Source organism: Glandiceps talaboti, chromosome 5, assembly GCF_964340395.1.
Source record: "Glandiceps talaboti chromosome 5, keGlaTala1.1, whole genome shotgun sequence".
Lineage (NCBI taxonomy): Eukaryota > Metazoa > Hemichordata > Enteropneusta > Spengelidae > Glandiceps > Glandiceps talaboti.
Genome location: NC_135553.1, coordinates 16,147,232 through 16,173,472, shown reverse-complemented (window position 1 = coordinate 16,173,472; position 26,241 = coordinate 16,147,232). Strand labels below are relative to the sequence as shown.

The following is a 26,241-nucleotide window of genomic DNA, read 5'->3' as shown; positions in this document are numbered from 1 at the left end:
GCATCAAAATGGCTGCGCCGTTACCAACTCCCATACACACAACATTTGCATCTGCCACGATCGACCTTTTCGCGATATTCCTGACCAGTTATTTTATAGCCCACTTGGTATGGCCATCATCTAGCACCAAACACTTTTTCACGGGTATTGCTACTGTAATCGTTGTTATTGTTATCATTCATTCTGTACGGATTCCCCCGGTTGATAGTTCTATAGCTGATAAGGTTCTACGATCAGATAAACTTCTCGTCGTAGGTCACAGAGGAGGAGGATACGATGCCCCAGAGAATACGATAGCTGCCATACGAGAAGTGAGTGACCTAGTAATGTTACATTTCATGAAATTACATTTATCAAACCATCGACAAATTTAAACGATTCTAGTGAGGTGAAACTATTTTGATAAAGTACGCAGCCCCCCCCCCCCCCCCCAACACACACACACACACACACACACCCGCAGGGTCAAACAATTTCATACCAAACACAATACTTTTCGTGTGTCCACCCCAGGCTACGGACAATTTTACCAACTTCCCACCTTTCCGCATTCTGTAGGCTACATGTTTGTACACATATATTTTATGCTACATTAGCTCTGAATGTATCATGACGTGTCGAACCTCGTAGCGTACACTATACATCCAGAGCTACACTACATTTAGCTTTGTTTTTATTTAAAATACTTTTTTCTTTGTTATATTTTATTTTCTTTGACTCAACATTTTTTGTTTTACTTTTTATTTCTTACGGGGTTTGCAAAGAAATTAAACGAACAGGTTCTAGCAGAGGACCGAGAGCGATGTAGCGAAACCGCCACCGTACTGCATCTTCACACAGTGTACAGGGGTCGAAATAATGAAAACATTTCGCTTGTCCACTGGGCAAGTAGAAAACAAAAAGTACTTGCCCAAATCAAAAAGTGCTTGCCCATTCCAAATAGTGGGGTATTTTTGTGTGGCTTACAAATGCACTGTTGTGATTGATTGGGCTTTCTTTTGTTTATTATCAAAAAATGTCACTTTGAAAGTTTCTGTGGGTACTGAAAAATTCTCTCCACAATAAACAGGTGTCCTAAATAATATTCATTTTCATGGCCTAATTAATATTCTTACTATAGCATAGCATACAATTTTTTGTTCACTTGTAAAAAGTAGTTGTTAAAAGAATGTTTTCAGCACTTTCATAAGCTATCAATATAAAAATTAACATTTATTTCAACACTGATGTAAAATCTTTCTAAGTATTTCCTTTTCCACGATGTCAATATATTTTCTTTCCTTCCTCATCCACACCAACTATTTTTCTCCCAGTATATGATTTGTTTATATTTTCCTAGTAGTATTTTTAAATAAAATGACTGTTGTAAAATTTGCAGTTGATTCAAACACCCAAAACCTGAAAAATCATGCTGTAATTTACTATTGATGAACAATATTCAATGAGTCACTGGTCATTCCTGGTATGTTTTCTTAATAGTGTAAACAAAATATGTCAAGGACAGCTTGTCCAGATTGTTTTGAAAAGTGATCAGTCAAGAAAGACGTCTTCTCAATATTGCTACAATGTTATAATTTTCCAGACTTGTTGGCACCTTGGTTATACAATGTATCCAAAATCCTATCAGACATGTGCAGTGTCTGATAAGTACAGCATGAACACAGGCAAAAACATTCCCTGATCAATAATCATAAGAAATTCTCCTTGCCCCTTGGGACAAGTACTTTTCAAAACAACTTGCCCAAGCCTTGAAATCACTTGCCCCAAGGCAAGTAAAAGGCCATTATTTCGACCCCTGGTGTACATTCAAATAACAGCGGCAATCAACTTCAGTGTCCACACATTGTAAGAGAATTCTTTACATATATATATATATAGATGTGAGCTTTGCAAGGAGAGATATCATTTTGGGCTATTACTATAATATGTGTAAGGTCTGCAGCTACTGAGGTTTATTTTTGCTCAGAGTTAATCCCCCCTCCCCCGCCCATCAGACTTTCCAAGCCTCTTCCACACCCACAATTATTCTCAGCCCCCCCCCCCCCCCCTAGTGTAAATTCTGCTTGCTCCCAAATAAAGTAATCAATACAAATACAACATACTGGATAGTCTGAATGAGTGAAAACCCCAAAACTCTGATGATCAAAATCATGACAATAGATCATGGGAGTGTACAGGCAGTGAGTGGTGGATCTATTATGGTAGTAGTACTAGATTACATTGTAAATATACATTCAATATCTTGTATGTCAATGATTTATTTCACGTTTCATTTTATGCTATTGGTGTATCTAGATATGTTAGGTTTCCAATTTGAAATAATAGTATTTGATAATGAGAGGGAACCTCAGCAGTGTTTTACCTACCGGTGTTCCCATTTCTTTTTACCTGGGTTCCCAAACAAAATTACTATAGACTCTATAGAGCTATGGGTAACACTGACATTTTTATCCCTTTCTCCCTTTCTGTTACATGGTTCCCCAGCCTTAGCAAACACTGCTCAGTCATGTTAATAGGTTCAACTACAACATGGTACAGTCCTATAATCTCTCCTGTGTTCCGAAACAAAATGTGTCTTGGGTTGGCACCAGTACGGTACATGTATAAGTACTGCCAAGAGTAGTCTCGCTGCCAGCCTCATGACTATCGTCTCTAAGCTTTGTATGCGGAGCAGTGCAGCCGCGAGAAGAGAGGGACTTGTCGGGACAAGTCCCTCTCTTGTCGCGGCTAAGCCGCTGGGCATACATAAAAAAATTAGTGACAATAGTCATGAGTCTGGCAGCGATACTATGTCGAGAGAACTCTGTGAAGTGTTTTACCTGTTATACCTGTAAACATGATATTTGACGCACAACACAAAGAAACAAACAAGGTATTGGAATACATATATTGATGCACATCTATTTGTTTGATTTTAGTCGAAAAAGAATGGTGCTGATGGAGTAGAGATAGACCTAGAGTTTACAAAAGATGGTGTTCCTGTACTACTACATGACTCGACTGTTGACAGAACAACTGATGGCCATGGACCAATCAAATCATTCACATTTCAAGAACTAAGAAAATTGAATGCGTCACATGGTCATAGACTAAGGTGAGGTACTAGTAATATAGTAATATACTATAGTATTATGCATAAAATCTGCAGATATTTGCATAAGTAGTGCTCACTTATATAGTGTTGGGGCGAGTACTGAAGGGGAAAAAATCCCAAGGCCTAGGAATATTTCCCATTCACCCAAACTGTCCACATTTCTGTAATAAATCTACCCCAAATCTATGAAAAAGAAATCTCAAATCATACATTAAATATTAACAGAATTTCCCTGTCTATGTATGTTCTCAATCACCCAGGTATGAAGTTAATGATGAAGTAATTACAATCTAACCTACCAGACTTGCTGTTGTTTTGAGTGGCAACAGTCAGGCCAACTGATGATCTAATGACAGATGGTTTGTGACACCTGACGCTGGTGACAGAGTTAGAATTCTAGCATCCGGAATCGGATGTGATATTGTTGCCATTCAAAACAACAGCAATGCAGTAGGATAGGTTGTAATTACTTTGTTATCATCTTAAAAGGTACAAAAAATTGCAAAAAAATATGAGAAATTGGCATAAATGTTCATTTAGAGTCAAATTATTTATATTTTGTTCCTAGTCTTGCTCGAACAACCAATATTTAGACATCACTTTACCTGTAGTGGGTGATGACTATTGACTAATCAGTCTACCAAAACAAAAGGTTCTGATAAAGCATGTACAAAGTACAATACTCAAAACTGCATATTATTTGATGAGTTGAGTTTTGTCGGTACCTGAACAAACTTACCTCAAATTGATAAACACAGTGGGCTTTATATGAGTGTGCATTATACGATTGCGATTAACATATATTTGAATGTCTTTTACCATAGCGTACATAATATACCCTGGGAGTACACCCGAAATTTACAAATTTACAATACAGTGTCAAGCACATGCCATTGGTAAACTGTTACAGTTAACAAAATGGAAGACCTATAAGCTTTATTTGAATACATGCTATCATTGTAGACTCGGTGTAATTTGCAATCAAAATCGTCCATTTCATCAGTGCAAAATTATTTCATTCACCATTAACACATTTTATTTATAACCTTTCATGATTCACGTTCCAAAAATGTACAACTATTCACCAGTAAAGCAATATTCATCAATTCATGTTTCATGTGTTTAAAAAAAAAGCATTCACCATTCATGTATTTGGATAACACCAATTCACCACTCACATATCAGGTATGCACACCCCTGATATTTTTTTAAAATTGGACATTTTCTTTACTAATGTGAAAATGAACAACATACTCAAAACACATGAAGATTAAGAGACTAAAAAGAAGCTTCCAAGAAACTGGTGCCAATCTAATTGTTGCCTTGACATGTCATATATGGTTCCAGTGCCCTTAGTGACATGGCATACACTACTACATTGTATAGGGGTACTAGTGATGTAGTGTTGTACATGAATACACTAGGACAGTGTATAGCTCCAGTGCCCTCAGTAATATGGTACTTTTGTTGTATACACAAGTATGATGTATAGCTCCAGTGCCCTAAATGACATAAAGTATTGTATACACGAGTCTAGTACATTGTATAGCTTCAGTGCCCTTAGTGACATGGTATAGACTACTACATTGTATAGGGGTACTAGTGACGTAGTGTTGTACATGAATACACTAGGACAGTGTAAAGCTCCAGTGCCCTCAGTAATATGGTACTTTTGTTGTATACACAAGTATGATGTATAGCTCCAGTGCCCTAAATGACATAAAGTACTGTATACACTAGTCTAGTACATTGTATAGCTTCAGTGCCCTTAGTGACATGGTATACACTACTACATTGTATAGGGGTACTAGTGACGTGGTGTTGTGCATGAATACACTAGGACAGTGTATAGCTCCAGTGCCCTAAATGACATAAAGGGTTGTATGCACTAGTCTAGTACATTGTATAGCTTCAGTGCCCTTAGTGACATTTTATTGTAAATAGTACAAATTGTATAGTATGATGTTCTGCAGTGAAATGCTGTTGATACTTTAATTATATTTTTTCTACTCTCTGCTTCAGCAATAAATTTCCAAATGAGCGCATCCCAACTTTAGAAGAAGCCACAGAAGAATGTCTGAAGTTAGGTTTGAAGATATTCTATGATGTCAAGGGTAATGCAAAACAGGTGATGTAATAATACATGCACACAGTCTAATGGGTATTATATGTCAGGTCGATGTAAACCTTGAATACAGAAATTCTTTTGTCTGAGTGTACACGTATAAGATAGGTTAGGGAGGGGATCACTGACATTACCAGTCTAAACAAGAAGTCAGAAGGATTATTAAGTTGATGGAATCCTAAATAGATATAAAGAAATCATGATTTAGTTTATGGGAATCATTTTTATCAAAAATAGATCATTTTTGTACATATTATGATACATATTACAAAAAATACATAATTTGTTATCAATTTGTCTATATACATGTACGGTGTATATAATATGACCAATGATACATAGTTTGATCAAATTTCAAAAAAATGTTACAGTTACAGTCACAAAATACAAGTAAGTGTAACACATTGCTTTATCACAAAGTCATTGAAAAGTCTGACTTCAGTAATAACAGTGTAGCACAATTAATAATTAATTAGTACTTTTAGTTTGTTTCCATTTCTGACGAGTCAGTGTGTGTGAAGTGTTCATCATATCTATCAATATTGTATGAACCTCAGATCACTCTTTTTTAGTGGTCTGATTATGAACCAAGATAAAAACTTCTTCTTTGACATACACTACTTAGCAAGTTTAGGTGAAATTGGCTGAAGTATGGTTATAAGTAAACTTACACAACTTCACTTGTTTCGTAAGACATTCACATCATAGATTTTCTTATCGATCCTAGCAAGTTTGAAGCCAAATATATTACTTGTTAAGAAAGGACTAATAGAGATATGAAGTGCCAAATTTTTAATATCTGCTGTATTTTTTAATCATCATTTGTTCTTCGTTGTTGTATACTTACAGGCAGCGAATGCTTTAACAGAACTCTACAGAAAACATACTTCATTGTATGAGAGTGGAATAGTGTGTTCATTCTATCCTGATGTTATATACAGGGTAAGTAACCATCATATCAACTGGCAAATCATATCAAGCAGACCTATATTTTCCACTTTTATCAGTCATTTCACTGTCAACACTAACCAACACATGATATCTTAGGTTTCATCACATTGAAAAGGGTCATTATTTTACTCTCTGTTTTCATGTGTATTACATTTGTTTCAGGTTAGACTAGCAGATCCAAATATTGTGACAGCGCTGACGCATCGCACTGGTGATTTGACCTATGACATCACAGGAATGCCACGTGATTTGGTATGGTGGCAGCAGCTAGCAGCTCCTCTGGCTGATATGTTTGTTCACTGGTCACATCACTCATGGTTATGGTATGTGTGTGGCAATTCTGCATTTGTCATCTGGAAGAATGAAATGTCACAGTAAGTCAATTAACTACATTTTCTGATTGGAAAATTTACAACATTCTAATAAAATGTGTTGAGTTAAGAGGAACAGTAATTGTAAGAGTAGTGTTAATTCTTTGTACCTTAAAATTTGATCAAAACTTTGATGGCTCATCAACCTGATAATATACAATATTAAAATCAATCATTGTCCAACATGGCAGTTTGAATTTGTAGTTACACCACAGGGGACAGCGAGCATGTCATTGATTGATTGACCAATCAATCGATTGAATGATTAAAAAATATGCAAACATATTTGTTATTGTATATCCAATAACAAATATATACAGTTATTAATCTTTTACACTTTAATGAGTTACAAACAAAGGTGTGGCATACGTTTTTACACATTTATTTTTCAAGTAGGACACCATGATAAAATTGTTTTATGAATTAAAAAATCCAAAATAAATACCCAATCCTCACCCATGTGGCCACTTTAACAGAACATTAATGTTGAGAGTATGCCTTTGAACAGAGAAAACTTTTTGCCATTGTATTGATAATTGACTCATCATTCTGTTGTCTTTCTTTGCAGACAAGTCAAAGTATTTTGGGAACATAGAGGAATAAGGCTGATAACATGGACTGTCAACAGTGTAACTGAGAAAAAACAGCATGAAGAATTTCTACAGACAAGCTACATCACCGACTGTTTGACAGGGGATTGTCATGAGAGCAAACACTAGATTGTGTAGTCAGAGGGAATGAACATGTAATCGTTATACCCAAAACAAAGTCTTTATTGATGCAATTGTTTTAATATCAGGAAATTTTTTAACAATAAAAGAGAAAATTGCAGTTATTGGATTCAGTTTCTTTTGTGTCCCTATTTACTATTGTCAATCCCAGTATTATAATATGCTATAATACACGTGATTTGATTGTTTTGCAAGCTATGATATATTTTGTAACGTATCACCTCCCCGGGGTCACCTCATGATAGGCCATGTCATGTGGTTTAACATGCCAACCACTACAATATTCCAAGTCCCCAACAGGTGAAGCCTGGAAGAGAATACTACATTAGGTCCCGTCTGTCTGGGCATCCATCCATCCATTATCACCTGTATCTCAGACATGCACTGACCAATTTCAACCAAACCTGGCACAAATATCAGATGGTGTAGTCAGCATGCGCAAGTGAATCATGGTGGTCAGATTTATAGCAAAAAATCTGATTTTGCCTACTAACTCTGGAAGCTTAAAAGATAGAGACCTCATTTGAGTGTCTACATACTCATTATCCATGTTGAGTTTTCTAATGAGACCTTGACCATTAACCTTCACCTTATGTTCAATGTCAAATAACCAAAAGTGTATGTATACAGATCTGTTGTGCTGAATTCAAGGGTAGTAATGTATCTGAGAGAGCAGCCGCACCTATTCACTTACTCCTATGTCACCATTTCACTTTCGACAAAACGACTTTAACACCAAACAATTTAACACAATTTAATTTAATTTAATTCTGTATGCCCTCTTGCGGTAGATTAAAGCATTAGGTTTTTCCCTAGAGGGGGGTGGCGGCATTTGAGTAAACTTTGAGGCAATACATCTTCAGCAACGTCTGGACCCTAACGACGAGGTAAAGAATTTGTTTACTGTGTTTCAGTGACCTTTGACCTGGAACACAGTAAAATACTATCCTTTTCACGAGTGTGAAGCTACCATCATATTCATATTCATCTTCACTTTCAAAAGTTGACCTCTACGATCAATGTGAATATGATGATAGCTTACACATTCATCATCAGATTCGAAGTACTTCCGAATGGGTACGAACATGCGTTCGGCAAATCACATATCCTTCATTGACAGGTTGAAATCATGTGATTGTAATTACTTTTCACTTGATTTGCCTGGATTTGCATGCTCTCTTGTTATTTTTGCCAGAGTATCCAATTTGCACCATGAATTATTGTTGTCATGGACCATTATTTTTCACAATCGATTGCATTGACCGATCCCGATCAAGGGAACTACACACATTGTGATAATTGTGGTCTTGACAACACTATTTTGTGTAAATTTCACCAGTGTAAGTGTTAAGTAGGGTTTCAAAGATAGCAGCACTGCGGGAAATCAAAACACACCCAGCCAGGCCGTATTTTATTACATTACTACTCATACAGGTTTTTTGTGCAGTCCCAAATATTGATATTTCATCTTCAAAGATATGGGAAAGGCATACTAAACATCCAAATTAGTTTTTTCAAAAAGGCGCGAGCGACTGTCGACAGTCTACTGGTACTGCGCCACTCTCGACCGTGCTGGGCATGCGCATACTCAGTACAACTTTGTCAAACTTGGATCCCGGACTTGGACAGATAAGGATCGTATATGAATTAAGTTGGTACCTGTTCAGAGGAGGATATTGTACATATATATACATGATATTGCTCAGGTAAGTCATGTTGATATAGAACCCAGCATTTTCTATTCTTGTCTCTACAGTCAATGTCTCATTTTCATAGCTATCATTTTCCCCCGGGCCATTGTTGCTTGTACAGTCACCAAGCTTCGTTGTAAACAGTGCATTACTACATAATGTAACGGCGCAAACCTTATACAAGTATAATACATATGCATATCGGGTGTAGGGGTAGAAGTCTGGCTAGACGTACGACGCGACGTGACGTGTGAAATGGCAAGTGGAGAAGGTAAAACTATGTTAAAGGTGATTCAAAATGCTCACATTCACTATTGGTATTTTGCTAGACGACATGTTTGTGAAATGTATACTGGTTTTAAAACTTTAAGAAAGCGTCTGAACGGCTAGACTAGATATACATAAACACTTGTAATGTGGCGTGTTTCACATTCATTGACTTTTATTTATCTGATTTTTATTATTTGCCGACAATACGATATCGTCGTGACGCGTTGACGGCATCCCGAGGACGGCATATTTTAGCCCAATCGTACTCGCGTCGCCTTTTGAACGGCGCATTTAACAACAAAGTAAACATATTTCCTCTCGAATAAATATACTAGCTATTAGAATACCAAGGGGAAACTTCAAGAAGGTGTATCAGGACATGCAGTGCCACAATATATTTGTAATTGTTGGTCCCATAATACACTAATTTATTCGATTTGCTCCGAGCATATGGAAGCACGCTCCGAGTCATTGCATCATGTAAATGGAACTGTGACCGATCTAATTTTGTTTTCCATATATAAAATGAGAGTGACCTGTAAATGTTTCACAGTTTTCGTTGTGGTCTTGTATTGTCACATGTTTGGCTTGTGAACGCAAGTTTACATATATTATTTTAGGCCAGGGCTGTCTAGGGCGGAATACTCTAGTCCGAGTCTGAGACCCATGTAAAACCTCAGAAACTCGCATTCGGATCGGACTGAACAGAAGTAGGTCTCATCGACTTGTTGGGGACTCGAATTATTGCTTGTTTTTATCACGGTATACAGGTGATTATTATATATTTGATTATCGGTAGGTGGGTAGTGTTGTCAAGTTTTGTGCAGTCACCGCGGCCGCGGCGGTATACGTAGGATAGCCTTCCGCCGATCAAAGCTGAAGCAGTGTATGTGTACGTATTGACTCGGGAGAGCACATTCGTGTCGGGTTAAATTTATCCACGTGTTGATATAATCCATATTTATCAGATATATTGTAAAATTCTTCAAGTCGTACAGAAATAACGTCTCTAACATCAAAACAAACACTGAGAAATTGGACCGGACGTGGCCGCTAAGTATCTAGTTGCAGGCTTTCTCTCATAACCATGTGCTGGGGTCACGACCTTGATTGCCGCATGTCGACGTCAATATTGTCCAATCATATATAATATCATGAACACATCGCGATATTTGATTTGTTGGTTTCCTAAACTGTATACTTGGAATACCATGATTCGTACAAAATTCTTCTAATGAATATTAAATAGGCTTGTTGTATGAAGTGATATCGCAACAAGGGAAACCATACAAGTTTTCTTCCAGACGAGTTGCTGAAGTCATATAAGTGACAACACGAAACTCACGAAATTTCCTTAATTCTTTACAATTTTATTGCTGATAATATGGGTAATCTAATAGCTAGTATATTTATTCGAGATAAATATGTTTACTTTGTTGCTAAATGGGCCGTTCAAAAGGCGACATCAGCGAGTACGAGTAAGTGGGTTAAAATATGCTGTCGACGGGTCATGCGGGTCAAAAGTATTGTAATATAACAATATGGCCAATATCAAGCCCTTGTGGTTGGACTTTCGCCAAGCTGAGCTTTGATTAGTTAGGGCCGTTAAGGTGTCACCATCCTGAATTATTAAACCACTTTATACCCTGACTGTGTGTGAGTTCATCCAGTGTATGTCCAGCTTACGATCTCCGTACCTCGAATTAGCCAAGCGAGTGAGACTATGCCCCTAACAGTATTTGTACACCGGCGTGGGCGTTACTTGTCAAGCGACAGTGACTAATCGGGCGATCAGCCAATCAGGTGTCCTCAAACTCCCCGCTTCAAAATCCAGGGAGCTGAGAATATGAGAAATACCATCCGGGTAATGAAAAGTCCATACCCAGAGTATATTAGACAGACATGGTAATAAAAAGTCAACATCCGGAGTATATTTGACTGTGTGCGCAATATACTCCAACAGGAAGAAGTTTGTAATGCGAGTTTGTTATCAACCAGAAAGAGCTGTCAAAATGAATGATCGATGGTGGCGAAAGCCCAACGAAATAAACGTCAATAGCTTGTGTGTCTGAACCTTTCAGTAGCTAAGCATGTCTTGTCGAAAGCGATGTTTCGCTCAGTTTACATTTATGAACATGGAGAGTGCGGAGAGTATCCAACTTCATTGATGTATGTAATTCTGACTCCAATGTCAAAAATATCCTCTGAGATAATGCACAGTACAGCAGACACTGTATTTGAGAACTTGTAATGTGAAGTGAGTGTCTAATTTTGTTTGTGTATGTGTATTAGCTAGAGTGTATACATAGCCCGGAAGATATGCAGACATGCACGATGGCGCAGACACTGTTATTATTATTGTTGTGGTGGTATGATAGCAGTGTATGAGTTATCTCCGGAGTATATTGGATTTCGAAACTCAATACACAACAAAGGAAATTAGCCGGTGTACAAAACAGATACAATCCGACCAATATGCGCCTCGCTACCGCTCGACGCATATTGGTCGGATTGTATCTGTTACATATATTCCCCGTATTCCCTAATACGTGCATGATCACTTATAGTGCTGCGCCACTCTCGACCCTGCTGGACATGCGCATACTCGGTACAACTTTGTCAAATTTGGATAGATCATCACTGATACAGGATCATATTTGAATTAAGTTCAAACTTGGTACTATAGTACCTGTTCAGAGGAGGATATTATACATATTATATGAAGTATATATGCATGGCATTGCTCAGCTAAGTCATGTTACGTTGATATATATAGAACCCAGCCTTGCTTTTGCAGTCAGGTGTAGGAGTAGAAGTCTGGCTAGATCGACGTACGACGCGACGTGTGAAATGACAAGTGGAGAAGGTAAAACTATACATAATTCTACTAAGTCTACCATTTTTACCTCCCGTAAGGGTACGGGAGGTATTAAAAGGGGAAGGTTTGTCTGTGTGTCTGTCTGTCTGTCTGTCTGTCTGTCTGTCTGTCTGTCTGTCTGTCTGTCTGTCTGTCTGTCTGTCTGTCTGTCTGTCTGTCTGTCTGTCTGTCTGTCTGTCCGTCCGTCCGTCCGTCCGTCCGTCCGTCCGTCCGTCCGTCCGTCTGTCTGTCTGTCTGTCTGTCTGTCTGTCTGTCTGTGTGTCTGTCTGTGTCATCATTTTCTAAAATTCGGCTGGCTCAATTGTAATGAAATTTGGAATATATAATCTTTAGGGTAATAGGTAGACCTGATTAGGTTTTGAGCCAGATCGGTTAATGTTTAATTAGAGAAATTTGCATATTAATGAAATCAAATAATTAAGCAATATCTTAAGACTCCATACTTCGATTTCAATAAAAATTAGTATATTCATCAAACATAACAAAATACATTTGTTCATGTACTTTAAACTGTTAAGACAATATGAATTAATATAATATAATTACGCTATATTAATTTGAGTAAACTCGGAAGGCTGCCCTCAGCGGCCGGTCACTGTCAATGGTTTTATGATGTTGCGTCCAGTCTGACGAATATAAAGTTGGCTTCATATTCAGATTCAGCTAGCGTCATATTCAGCGCCATATCCAGCATCAGGTGCTTAATAAGACGCTCAATATGACGCTATCTGAATCTGAATCTGAATCTGACGCCAACTTTATACTCGCCGTTCTCGTCTGCCCAAATTAGCGGATCGAGCAGACCAAATCCGAAACGTTTGGTGAGTATACAAATACTACATATTTTTTAGATCTTCCCTTTGGCTCTAGTGTCTACATTTCAATTGAGTTATACCTTTACGAAGTTCAATTCCGTGAGAGAATGCAATGAAGACTCGGCTGAACGTAGCAAACCATGACATGAGTGTAATATGGCAAGATGGCGTCCATGACACGATCATGTTGACAGTATATACACGTATTGTAATTTGTAGTAGTTTGTAGGGTTTTGGATTTATCACAAAAATAATGTGCTTCATTATGTGGATATAAGTTGACCAAGGTTACACTTGGTTGTTCAGTACTAGATTAGTAACTTTTTATAGATCTTGTTAGTGATTCCAAAAACAATGACAACAATAAAATATTACACAACAACAATGATGATGATGACAACAACAACATAACATAACATAAAAGAGTGGTTTAGTTAAAAATCAATCCTATAATGGCAGTATCATTTCCAAATCAATTCCACTATCAATATCAGAAATACTTATATATTAATGACAAATAGGTATTCATCCATTTGTCATTTTGTTTATTGTTTTTTTAGAAAATGTAGACTTTATACTGGTGTCTAAACACTATTTGAGCATGTATAAACTCTGTGTACTGACCCATTCATATTCCCATTTGCAATAAACAAAGAAATTCAGTTGTAACGTGTCAGTTCTGAAGGTATATTTACTCACTTTCTAGATATCATAATTTGAAGTTTACAGTCAACAAAGTAGTAGTTGTATATAGTGATATTGACTGTCTCTCTCAACCTTTCCCAAGCTCCAACATATTAATTTTTCTTTTCTATTTTCTTTTACAGGATAAAATACTAGATCATTTTTGGGCATTGAAAGGAAAAAGGGCATTGAAAGGAAAATGTATTCATATACCACCCATTTGAGGAAGTGTAAATATATCACCCATTTGAGGAAACAAATATATATATTGAGTTTAGAAACTACGAAATATTATCATTAGACATTACTTATACACGACATTGGTTACTTATTAATAGACTTCATTACACAAGGTCTCCATCAATAGCATGGCCATTCCGGAGAAGCATCTTCCTTCACAACTGAAGCAATTAATAAATACACCACATCACAAGACCCATGTCACCATTTCAATAACTCAATTCAAACTGAAACCACTTTTTTTCAGCTTCGTTACAGGATCGAACACATTACGTGAACTTACAGTTCACTTCATGCTCTTCGAACATTCACACATATACAAATGTAGTACGGTATACATCGTTCAGAAATAAAAATTATCATGGTGTATACCAATTTCATAGTTCTCATCAGCAATACAAATTTCTTTATACCACTTTTTTTTTTAGTTTTATTTTAATAATTGGTGCTTCCCTTACGGGAGGCGCTCAGTTTACATCTGGTGTTTATTGTAATAGTTGTACGCATGCTACTTACAGACTGTTTACATCATTAACCAAGTAAGGAACAGATACTTTGTAAGCGATGGTTAATTGTGTGTTATCTATATTGATTTTTGTCTTCACCTTTTTTTTTTATCAGTTTCACTGAATTTGGCCGTTGAACGGTTAGGAGAGTAACGCTGTTAATTAAGAGACTAGCTTAGATATAGGGTACAGACGCTAGATGAACGTGGGTGTGTTTCTATTCAGAAAGTCTGACATCTGAGTTTAATAGCCTGCAGTATTATTAATCAATTTTAAGCTGAAGTAGGCTGTTGATTGCTTATCTAGTCGACGTCGGAAATAAGATATTTCACAGTGAAAATTAAATGTACATTAAAACCTATCCAAATTCAATATGCATGGCCACTTCGCATTCACCCACCTGACGAGTGTGACCAGCTATACTGGCCATACGAAACAAAATTTGTAGTGGAGAATCGAAAGTAGCAAAGTAACCAAGCCACCTTTTCTCATTAACTTATATATAAAATCTACCTAGCCCACTTATTCTAAAATGGAGCGTAATTAGAACCACACAAATAGGTTTCTTTTTTGTTTGGTCTGATCTGTATAGAACTACCAATTCACTGAAACATGTACTAACTTGTGTGTCTTAATTTTCTGTTAGTGCTGCTCTCAACATGCTTAGTAAACCTGATACAAAAGAGATGCAAAATATAATATATATATATATATATATATATATATATATATATATATATATATATATATATATATATATATATATATATATATATATATATATATATATATATATATACAAGTAACAGATACAATCCGACCAATATGCGTCGAGCGGTAGCGAGGCGCATATTGGCCGGATTGTATCTGTTTTGTACACCGGCTAATTTCCTTTGTTGTGTATTGAGTTTCGAAATCCAATATACTCCGGAGATAACTCATACACTGCTATCATACCACCACAACAATAATAATAATAACAGTGTCTGCGCCATCGTGCATGTCTGCATATCTTCCGGGCTATGTATACACTCTAGCTAATACACATACACAAACAAAATTAGACACTCACTTCACACTACAAGTTCTCAAATACAGTGTCTGCTGTACTGTGCATTATCTAAGAGGATATTTTTGACATTGGAGTCAGAATTACACACATCAATGAAGTTGGATACTCTCTGCACTCTCCATGTTCATAAATGTAAACTGAGCGAAACGTCGCTTTCGACAAGACATGCTTAGCTACTGAAAGGTTCACACACACAAGCTATTGACGTGACGTTTATTCCGTTGGGCTTTCGCCACCATCGATCATTCATTTTGACAGCTCTTTCTGGTTGATAACAAACTCGCGTTACAAACTTCTTCCTGTTGGAGTATATTGCGCACACAGTCAAATATACTCCGGATGTTGACTTTTTATCACCATGTCCGTCTAATATACTCTGGGTATGGACTTTTCATTACCCGGATGGTATTTCTCATATTCTCAGCTCCCTGGATTTTGAAGCGGGAAGTTTGAGGACACCTGATTGGCTGATCGCCCGATTAATCACTGTCGCTTGACAAGTAACGCCCACGCCGGTGTACAAATATATATATATATATATATATATATATATATATATATATATATATATATATATATATATATATATATATATATATATATATATATATATATATAAATTGACCACAGTACACAGACCTGACAATTAACACTTTCACAGTGAGGGGCCAGTCACTGCTTTCTTTATCAGGTGAAACCTTTCTTCTGAGACCCTGACCTTTGACCTTGACCTTCGTGGTTAATGATCAAAGTCAAGCTAGTTATTTCATATTACAGACAGTTTGTGGTATTTAAGTACGGCCAATTTTTTAAATAGATTTTTTTAGATTTGTTTACATGTAATTCATAACAAGGGAAATGTGACACACATGTTTTGCTTTTGGTGCTCATATGTTCGTGATCGTATTATGATAAATATACCACCTGTATATCTTGCAGGAAATTTCCGTCATGGCTAGACATATTTCCCGTGTAACTTCAAGCTTCAGCGGACACCCTCTTCTCAGATCCTCTGTAACAGCACTTGATGGCAATGCAACAGCCAGCAGACGACATTTCACATCTATTATCTGGAAGGGTCGACAAACGAGTGTCCGTGGTATAACCCCTGCATGGTGGCGTAATACTACCTCACACTCTTCCATAATGCCGATTTGCCAGCGAAAGATAACACACACAACACAACATGGCGTTCCATTGAAACCCATCTTTAAGGAAGTGGAAAGATGTGATTCACAGAAGGAACTTAAACTTCAATGGGGTGATGGACATTCATACGAGTATCCGTATGTTTGGCTCAGAGAAAACTGCGCATGTCCATTATGCTTTCATGCTGGTATAAAACAACGCATTTTTAGAATGAACAACTTAGATTTAGACATCGTGCCATCCGGTGTTACACTGTCTGAAAATTTTGAGACTGTAACGATTTGTTGGCCGGACGGCCATGAAACAAATTTTACGGCTGAATTTTTGCGAAGTGTAGAGTTCAGCGAGAAACATCCGCGAAGAAATACAAAGTTTTGGGGATCCGATCTGATAAAATCGCTGCCAACGTTCAACTTTCAAGATCTCTTGAACGATGATCGAATCCTACTGCAATTTTTAGAAACTCTACGTGATGTTGGGTTGATATTGACAAGAGGTGTTCCAACTAAGACGAGGCAACTTAGAAAACTGGCAGAACGAGTATCTCACCTTAAGATAACAGCCTATGGGTAGGTTATATACCTAATGTGCAATGTAGTTTTGCTGTACGAAATACTGTAATTCACGTGTCTATCTAAATATCATTGACAACGTTACAAATACAATGTAACAATAATGTTTTCAGCTTCAAAGTTGAGCGAAACTTACGACTAAGGGACCGGACAGAATTTACGGCAGGGGGTGGGCCTGGGGAGAAATTATCTCTGACTTGGTTTTTTTCCTGCCCCCCCCCCCCATCCACTGTGACCAAAATTTCACAGCCCCCCCCCCTTTCAAAAGTATAAAAATTTCATGGCCCCCCCCCCCCAAAAAAAAAGAGAAAAAAAGTGCACAAAATCCTGCCCCTACAATAACTAAAAAGAGTACAAATTTCTTTGTTACTGTAGCACAACTGTAATATTTCTTTTGGTACTACTATTATGTTACTATTTCAGCCCAAACAACTTAGTAGTTGTAGAGGAAGTTTTTTAGAAAAAACAACAACAACATTTTGACTATACATGTAATCATACACATGTGGTATAATCTTGTTTATTTCCCAACTAGACACCATAAGTAGTCATCACTTAATACCAAGGCATTTGATGTGGTGGTTTTAACTGTCATTCACTGATACATACACAGAAACACAGACACAGAGTAAACACACATTCACATGCGTGATTTGTGAAAAACTGTAGTGGGGACATTTGTGGGGAGTATCTAAGGACATCACATCACCTACATAGTGTATTCAAATATCTATTTATACTCATAATACAATAACTATCTAATGTCAGACATTTGTGATGTCATGAAGTGCTAGCAAACTAAGGATTTTATGCACACTGAGGTCTGACAAATATAGCTTTCACTTTCCTACACCAAATGCATTACCAATACACTTGTAAATGTAAGACATTTGTGACTTCATGAAAGTGCAAAGAAATTCAGAATGTTGTGGAATACTTAGATGTAATCAATATGCTTTCAGTTCCAAAACCATACATATTTAAACCTATAGTGTCAGGCATTTGTGTCTTCATGATGGGGACAGCAAATTCAGAATTGTATTCAATACACTGTACAGTGATCAGATGAGTATTACACACAGTTTTCTAAACCATTCACATTAAGCTTGAAGTGCAGTGTCAATGATGAATAGCCTTTTGCAATACAATCCCTTTATTCATAATCTTGAATTTATATAAAGGCAAGTTTCCATGATCCAGCCAGTCTACCTGATCTAGTTTGAACAATAAGGGAACCATCCTGGTCTTTTTGATGGCTAGACTCATTTTATTCGCTGTCACTCTCACTGTCACTGTCACTAGTACTTGATGTATCGGTGTCACTATCACTACGAATTTCTTCTAAAACAATATCTCCTTCTTCACTGTCACACACTTTCTCTTCACTTTCATCACCTGTGTTCTTTTCAATCACTGACTTCTGTTGCTCTCTTGAAGTTCTTCTTAACACATCACATGTAACAGCTTTCAACTTGTCATCCTTCCTACCATGTATGTTTAGTTGCTGATATTTCAAGTACTTGTCTAATTCAGCAACCTGAAGAGAGCTTAACTTTCCATGCACAACTAAGTCAAGCCAATTATAGTCCTGGTACGGCTTGATTTTCTTCTTCTTTTTCTGACTTAACCTTGTACGCATTCTCATTTCTTGAACATTCTTTAGGTTTTGCAGGTGTTGAACATATGCTTCAATATGTTTGCAATCAACATAAAATAATTTTGAAAATTCTTCCACCTGTTATTTGGTTGTCAATTCACCCTTTCTGAATTTCCTTGTGATATTTGACCTGGGTTGCCAGTCATCTGCCTCTCTCTGCTTTCCTTCACTGTCAACAGTTGGACACTTATGAACTGGAAGATAGTGCATTGGACTGTCCGGGTCTGGTACAGGTTGTGGAATTCGTACCATCTCTGGTCCCAACGATGTATATTGACTAGAGTATTCATATACCTCTCCATTGCTTTAGTGCAAAGTCACTGATGAAAAAACACTTAACACCACGCAGACATCTAAATGCTTTACAATATTTAGTACAGATAGATGCATTTGATGATGCTGAGGAGGGAAATAGTTTAATTTCACTGGTTTTAGATAGAAAGAAAGACAAGTCTTGCCTCACATCTTCAGACTGTAGTGAGTCTGAGAGTGAAACTCAAGAATAGTGTCAAGAAAAAAAATAAAACACCTATCTAAATTAATCTGGCCAGACGTTTTTGTATTTACATTTTTCACCAAAAGGTCACTTTTTAATCACATAAATTACAGGTCCTACGCTAGTATATTACCATATACAGTATATATATATATATATATATATATATATATATATATATATATATATATATATATATATATATATATATATATATATATATATATATACATATGTATCCTTGATGGTAATTACACACTGAACCTGTTGCCACAGTGCTAAAATGTATGTATGTATGTATGTATGTGTGTGTGTGTGTGTGTGTAAATGTGTGTGTGTGTGTGTGTGTGTGAACAACTTGGAGTATATAAGAGTAATTCAGGGTGTATCAAATTAATCTTGAGTAGTGTTTTTATGCTTCACTAAATAGGTACATACAAACGTACACACTTCCATTTTAATACATAAATGAAAGTGTAGACATTCAATATTAAAGGCGATATCAAGTGCTATCTCATGCAATGCTAAATTTTCTAACATATTAATTTTTTTCAATGACAAAATATTTCGCGGCCCCCCCTTTCAAACCATGAGAATTTTCATGGCCCCCCCTTCAAGCCTCCCATTTTTTTCATGGCCCCCCAAATTTCTCCCCAGGCCCCCCCCCCCTGCCGTAAATTCTGTCCGGTCCCTAACGACACTGCCGTGTGTCAGGTTAACAACTTACATCTTTGGTTCGATATTTTCTGTGACTTCATGAACCAAAACACCACAGTTTAAGCTTTTATAACATTATTTAAATCATTTCTCCACAAAATCCAGGGCAGAGTTTACAGTGATGAGTAAGTTTGAGCCGAGCAATCTGGCATTCACTGGACTTGGACTTGATTTGCATACTGACTTACCACAACATCTGCATACACCTGGGGTAAGTTAAATTATGATTGATTTCTAGTCTTTCAAAATTGTAAGTGGATTGGATAATTTGAAAGAAAGTCTCTGTAATGAAAAATCCGTAAATGTCTAACTGGTTTCAAACCTGAGCTAAAGAAATGTTTCAACGAAATGTTATCAATTTGGTGGTCTGGAAACAAATTTCTTTCTGAAGTCAAGTAGATGTTTTTATCCATTGGTTCGACCAAGTATACTTACTATAACTGGATGTCGGTTTGTGGATGATGTCCAATATTCGTCGATGATTCTGTCTTAATATACAGATCTCCGATCCTGCTGCCAAAACCATCCCTTTTTCACCCCCCAGCCTTTTACTCCTGCGTAATATACAAACAAACCATTTTTACCTCCCGTAAGGGTACGGGAGGTATTAAAAGGGGAATGTCTGTCTGTCTGTATGTCTGTCTGTCTGTCTGTGTGTGTGTCTGTGTCATCATTTTCTAAAAATCGGCTGGCTCAATTGTAATGGAATTTGGGATATATAATCTTTAGGGTAATAGCTAGACCTGATTAGGTTTTGAGCCAGATCTGTTAATGTTTAATTAGAGAAATTTGCATATTATTATTAATGAAATCAACTAATTACGCAATATCTTGAGACTGTATACTTCAATTTCAATATAATTTAGTACATTCGTTAAACATAAAAACATACATTTGTCCTGTAAAATTCGTTGATATATCTTAGAGCGTTAATGAATAATTTGCCTAATTAATTTTTTTGGTAATTAGGCTATATCTTAAGAATACATACTTCAAATTCAACATAATTTAGTACATACATTAACCATAAGAAAACACATATGTCCTATCAAGTTTGTTGATGCACCATACAGTGTTAATGAATAATTTGTATAATTAATGATTTTCGGTAATTAGGCTATATCTTAAGAATACATACTTCAATTCCAATATAATTCAGTACACATGTTAACCATAACAATCGCATATGTCCTGTAAAGTTTGGTGGTGTACCTTTCAGTGTTAATGAATAATTTGCATAATTAATGATTCTTGGTAATTAGGCTATATCTTACGACTGCATGCTTCAATTTCAATACAATTCAGTACGTACATTAACCATAACAAATTGTGTATGTCCTATAAAGTTAGTTGATGTACCTTACAGTGTTAATGAATAATTTGCATAATTAATGATTTTCGGTAATTAGGCTATATCTTAAGACTGCATTAAGTAGTATCATACACTCTTACATACATTAACCTAAGAAAGCATGCTTGTCCAAAAAACAAAGCCTGTTACCATAGTTTTTTTAGTTCAATGAGTTATTTGCATAATTAGTGATTCCCTTACGGGAGGCACTCAGTTTAAATCTGGTTACTATTTGTTTCAAATCCGTTTTCCAGATTCAACTTCTTCATTGTATTAAGCAATGTCCGGGTGATGGTGGTAAAAACATGTTTTCTGACGGTTTCAAGGCTGCCCTACAGTTAAAGGAAGAAGACCCCGAGTCATTTAACACACTGCTGTCAACAACCGTCTACTATTTCGATATAGGTACCGATTTCTACGAGTTCCATCTAAAGACTCCCTGGACCATTCTTTCGTGAGTAAAACTAGTTGTTAATTTTTAGACATGTTTTTGACATCCATCGGTAGTACATTCAGTAGATGTTTACATTCACTGCGCAATGTGTTAATTGGGCCAATATCCCTTGAGTTTAATTTGTTTTAGGATTAGCACCGCAATCTACTAATTAATGCAAAGTTGGTCAACTCTGATAAGACATTGGTAAGGTAGGAAATGGGAAAAAAACAGTGAGAGGAACCAATAGTTATGACAGAAAATAAGAAAATGATATTAGAAATCGCGAGAACAAAATTGAGTATTCGTCCTTTTCCCTGTGATATAAAGATTTATGTTCACTGTGGTCGTCTGGGCTCTGACCGTTCTAAAACTTTTCATGTGTACATGTGGAGTCATGATGGGTGAATGGCTAGCGTGACCGGCTTGGAATCTACAGGTTGCAGGTTCGAGCCCCGTCATTGCCTGCTGTTTGTTTCTGAGTGGCTAAAGTCCTTGGGCAAGATTTGAACCACGACTGTGCCTCAGTCAACCCAGCTGTATAACTGGGGACCTGGTAGGATGTAGGTTGCAATGTGAAGGCTTTAATCCTACGCGATTAAATGGCTGCAATGGATTGTATGCTCCCCGGGAGTTGAGGAAGACTAAAGGGCCGTTGTGCCGTTCTGATCCGAGCCAGGGGTAATAATTGTAAAGCGCTTTGAGCACGGAGTGGGAAAGCGCTATATAAGAACCCAACATTATTATTATTATTACATATCTAAACCAGTCATTTTTAGCACAACTGAATTGAAGTTCAGTTGTGCTTTAGGCGTGGTAAGCGTCTGTCTGTCTGTCTGTCTGTCTGTCTGTCTGTCTGTCTGTCTGTCTGTCTGTGTGTATGTATGTATAATATGTATGTATAATATGTATGTATAATATGTATGTATGTATGTATGTATGTATGTATGTATGTATAATATGTATGTATGTGTGTTGTATGTATGTATGTATGTATGTATGTATGTATGTATGTATGTATGTATGTATGTATGTATGTATGCACGCATGCATGCATTCACGCACGCACGCACGTACGCACGCACGCATGCATGTGTGTGTGTGTCATTTGCATATTTAATGATTTCGGATAATAAGGCAATATCTTAAGAGTGAAAGCTTCATATTTCATATAATTTCATAACATCCATTTAGGACAGCACAGCGCACTTATACTTTAAAGCAGATTTTAATGAGTACTTTGCATAATTCAAATCCAATTTGGTAGATACTAGTGAATGGACAATAGCAAATGTGTCTTATATAGCTTATTGACGTAATTCTAATTTGTTATTTGTATAATTTTGGTAATTAGGCAATATAACTTTCAATTTTCATAGAATTTTGTACATAAGCCGACAATGACAAAGCACACGTGTCCAACTTAGCTTGGTGATGTAGCTTTTATTTGTAAAGTGTCATTTGCATAATTAATGATCTCTTGTAATTAAACTTCAAATTGTATATAACTTGCTATGTATATGGGTCATAACAAAGCACACATGTCCGACATTGCTTGATCATGTGGTTCTTAATTTCACTTGTCATTTGCATTATTAATTGCATAATCAATGCATGATTCAAATTTTATATGCCTTGGTGCACACATTACCGATGACAAAACACACATGTCCTTTATCTTATCAGTACGTGCGTCAAATTCGATATATACGTCGATGATAGCAATAGATATAGGAACATCGATCCTTACAGTATGCTACGAAAGTCATTAACTTTATACTGTCACTCTGTTTTCTGGCACGATACTTAATATTTACACTAAAGAACTTAAAATAATATTATAAACCAACATTTATTTGTACAGGACGAAAGAAAATATACAGACGAGGTTGGTGTATGCGTTGATTTTACAAAATGGCAGGATTTATGGTTTACATGATTTTTTTTCTCAGATACGATAGAACGAATGACTATATAGAAGTGCGCTATAACAATCCTAATAGGGATGGTCATATGCCCATGTCTAAAGACAAATTATTTAAATGGTACAAAGCTATGAAGAAGTTTGATGACATCATTCACCGACCTGACAACCTTCTCACATTACGTATGGAAGATGGTAGGGAGCATTTAAAAATTACACGAAAAGCACACCTAGAAATTTCACTTTAATATTTGTGATAGCAGGGATATGTATACATAATAATCCTAGCAGGTGTGTACATATGTGACATAGGCAATTTATAGTTTATTACCACGGATTTTTGAGAATAACATAAGTAATCTCAACATTTGACAAATATCTTGTGATAGAGTAATAGGTACTGACATATGATTCTTTTGATTGCTTTCTGATTTTCAAATGAACAATACTCTATTTACATGAACGACTGGATTGAGTAACATTACAAGCGATTACACCACAGCGCCATATCACATCATGCCACAACATCTCAGTTGAGACCACAGCATATGACCATAGACCCCATCATATCATAAAACATCCCCTCAGATCACATCATATCACATCACATCGGATCAAAACACGTTGCCTTAGATCATATCATATCATATCAGCCAATCGTCCTTTACTTTCGATTCGTTTTAATAAAAAGTAAATTTCCGACACATGCACGGTTCGTTGCTTACTCTGTCATTAGCATACGATAGTATTGATGTAATACAATAAAGGTTAAGAAATGAGGTCGTCAATTTACTGAAGAAAATTACAATAAATGACATTTAAAACTAATCACGTTATGTACATGTCGCATCACATCTCATCTCATCACATTACATCACATCATATCACACTTCATATCATTCTACAAGATATCACATCACATCAAGATACATTGTATTACACGTCACATACAGACTGTTTACAATGATCACAGAACATTTCACCCAATCGTACATATATATAATTAATATCATAGAGCATTATCACACCTTATATCCGGTATGTGTTCAGTAAACAGAAGATCAAACTTTTCTAACACTCAACATTCATCTCACAACTAACATAAATTATTTCATTTTATTGTACCCACAGGAGATATGGTCGTCTTTGACAATAATCGTACACTCCATGGTAGAACTGAATTCAAAGTAACAGAAACAGGCATGCGACATATCGAGGGTGGATATATCGATTGGGATGGAGTATACTCTAGAATCAGAGTGCTGAGAGCCAAATTTGGCATGCCAATATTTGATGATTAACCTGAATGTGAACAAAATTTAGTGTTGCTTAACCGAGAAAAAGTTACATTAAATTCCAACCATTCGATCAAAATATTATTTGGTATAATCTAGACCATGTCAAGGTATAAAATAATCGATTCTGATAAACTGAGCAGACGGCATATGAGTACATGTATGATAATTCTGTAGATATTTCAATTAATAATTCATTATAATAAACGTTATTGACATTTTCTAAACTTTATTTTAACTCGGAAATGTTTCAAAGTTTGCTTTAAACGTGCTAGCTTATATGCAGGAAAAGGAAACAGGCTTTGATCAATTAAAAAATGAAAGCATTTATATACTAAACAATTACTCGCAACGTTCATCCATCGTAGTAAAGCAAAGCCTTTTTACAGAAAGGTCCAAGATGCACATATTTCGCAGTGTCGCGGGGGAAATATCAACTCTGGTTTGAGAGAATGTGTTAACCATAGTTGTCAACAAATTCTTGTTAGGTGATTCTAAATACTCAAATTGGTTATAACTATTTTGCAAGACGACGGTCCTCAGACATATATTCTGGTTTAAAAATTGACAATGTGGGTAAGGTTTTAGAGATAAACATGTGTTTTCTCAAACTTACCTCCCTGCTCCGATGACGAGAGCCAAAGTGACCCCCACACGCACACACACTAGTAAAGACAATATTTTACAAAATGACCCCCATCCTATCCCACTCCATGCATAATTTTTGATATATTACTGTTTACACATTCCAAAGGTTTATAGGATCTCACTATAATGACGTTACTATAACAATATGAATGCAATTAAATAATTGTATGTTATTGGAGAGTATAGCTTACTCGATACAATTTATGTTTTCATTGTATATGTTTACATTTTGAATCTATCGAACATGTAATTTCCCCCAGGGTATCTCAGTACACAGCATGAATATATGGGATACCCGTTACATGCAGTTAATACAACTCTGTATCAAATTTGGTGTTTTACAAAGTTAGAAATAAATCAACATAAACTAATTTCTGACATTGCTGCCTATGGTACATATACCTGTTTGTGATATTATACACTGCACTAAAACATGATGTGACAAAAATGTGCGGAATTGAATAGAACTCTGTGAGCAGTGTATTGTTTTCAATGTATTAATGACATCCGTTGATACATACAGATTTAACCAATACCATAATGCTTTTAGAATTTTTATCTTAAGCTTGAG

General features: G+C 36.3%; 2 protein-coding genes across 3 annotated transcripts; both read left to right on the top strand.

Annotated features, from left to right (window-relative positions):
• Window positions 1–8: 8 nt before the first annotated feature.
• LOC144435826 (glycerophosphodiester phosphodiesterase 1-like) lies at window positions 9–7,279 on the top strand. Of its 2 annotated transcripts, none has more exons than XM_078124461.1 (6): window positions 9–311; window positions 2,919–3,094; window positions 5,117–5,222; window positions 6,069–6,161; window positions 6,333–6,544; window positions 7,110–7,279. In XM_078124461.1, the coding sequence occupies exons 1-6, from the start codon at window positions 9–11 to the stop codon at window positions 7,258–7,260; spliced, it is 1,041 nt and encodes a 346-aa protein (XP_077980587.1). In that variant the 3' UTR covers window positions 7,261–7,279. The 2 variants fall into 2 exon arrangements, with proteins under 2 accessions (XP_077980587.1, XP_077980588.1); XM_078124462.1 differs by lacking the exon at window positions 9–311 and adding an exon at window positions 2,481–2,595.
• A 5,616-nt stretch (window positions 7,280–12,895) lies between these two features.
• Window positions 12,896–26,208, top strand: LOC144435211 (gamma-butyrobetaine dioxygenase-like). The gene is made up of 6 exons (XM_078123791.1): window positions 12,896–12,932; window positions 16,368–17,146; window positions 20,125–20,230; window positions 21,625–21,824; window positions 23,756–23,922; window positions 24,859–26,208. Exons 2-6 carry the CDS (start codon window positions 16,380–16,382, stop codon window positions 25,026–25,028), a joined length of 1,410 nt encoding a protein of 469 aa, XP_077979917.1. The 5' UTR covers window positions 12,896–12,932; window positions 16,368–16,379; the 3' UTR covers window positions 25,029–26,208.
• Window positions 26,209–26,241: the final 33 nt, after the last annotated feature.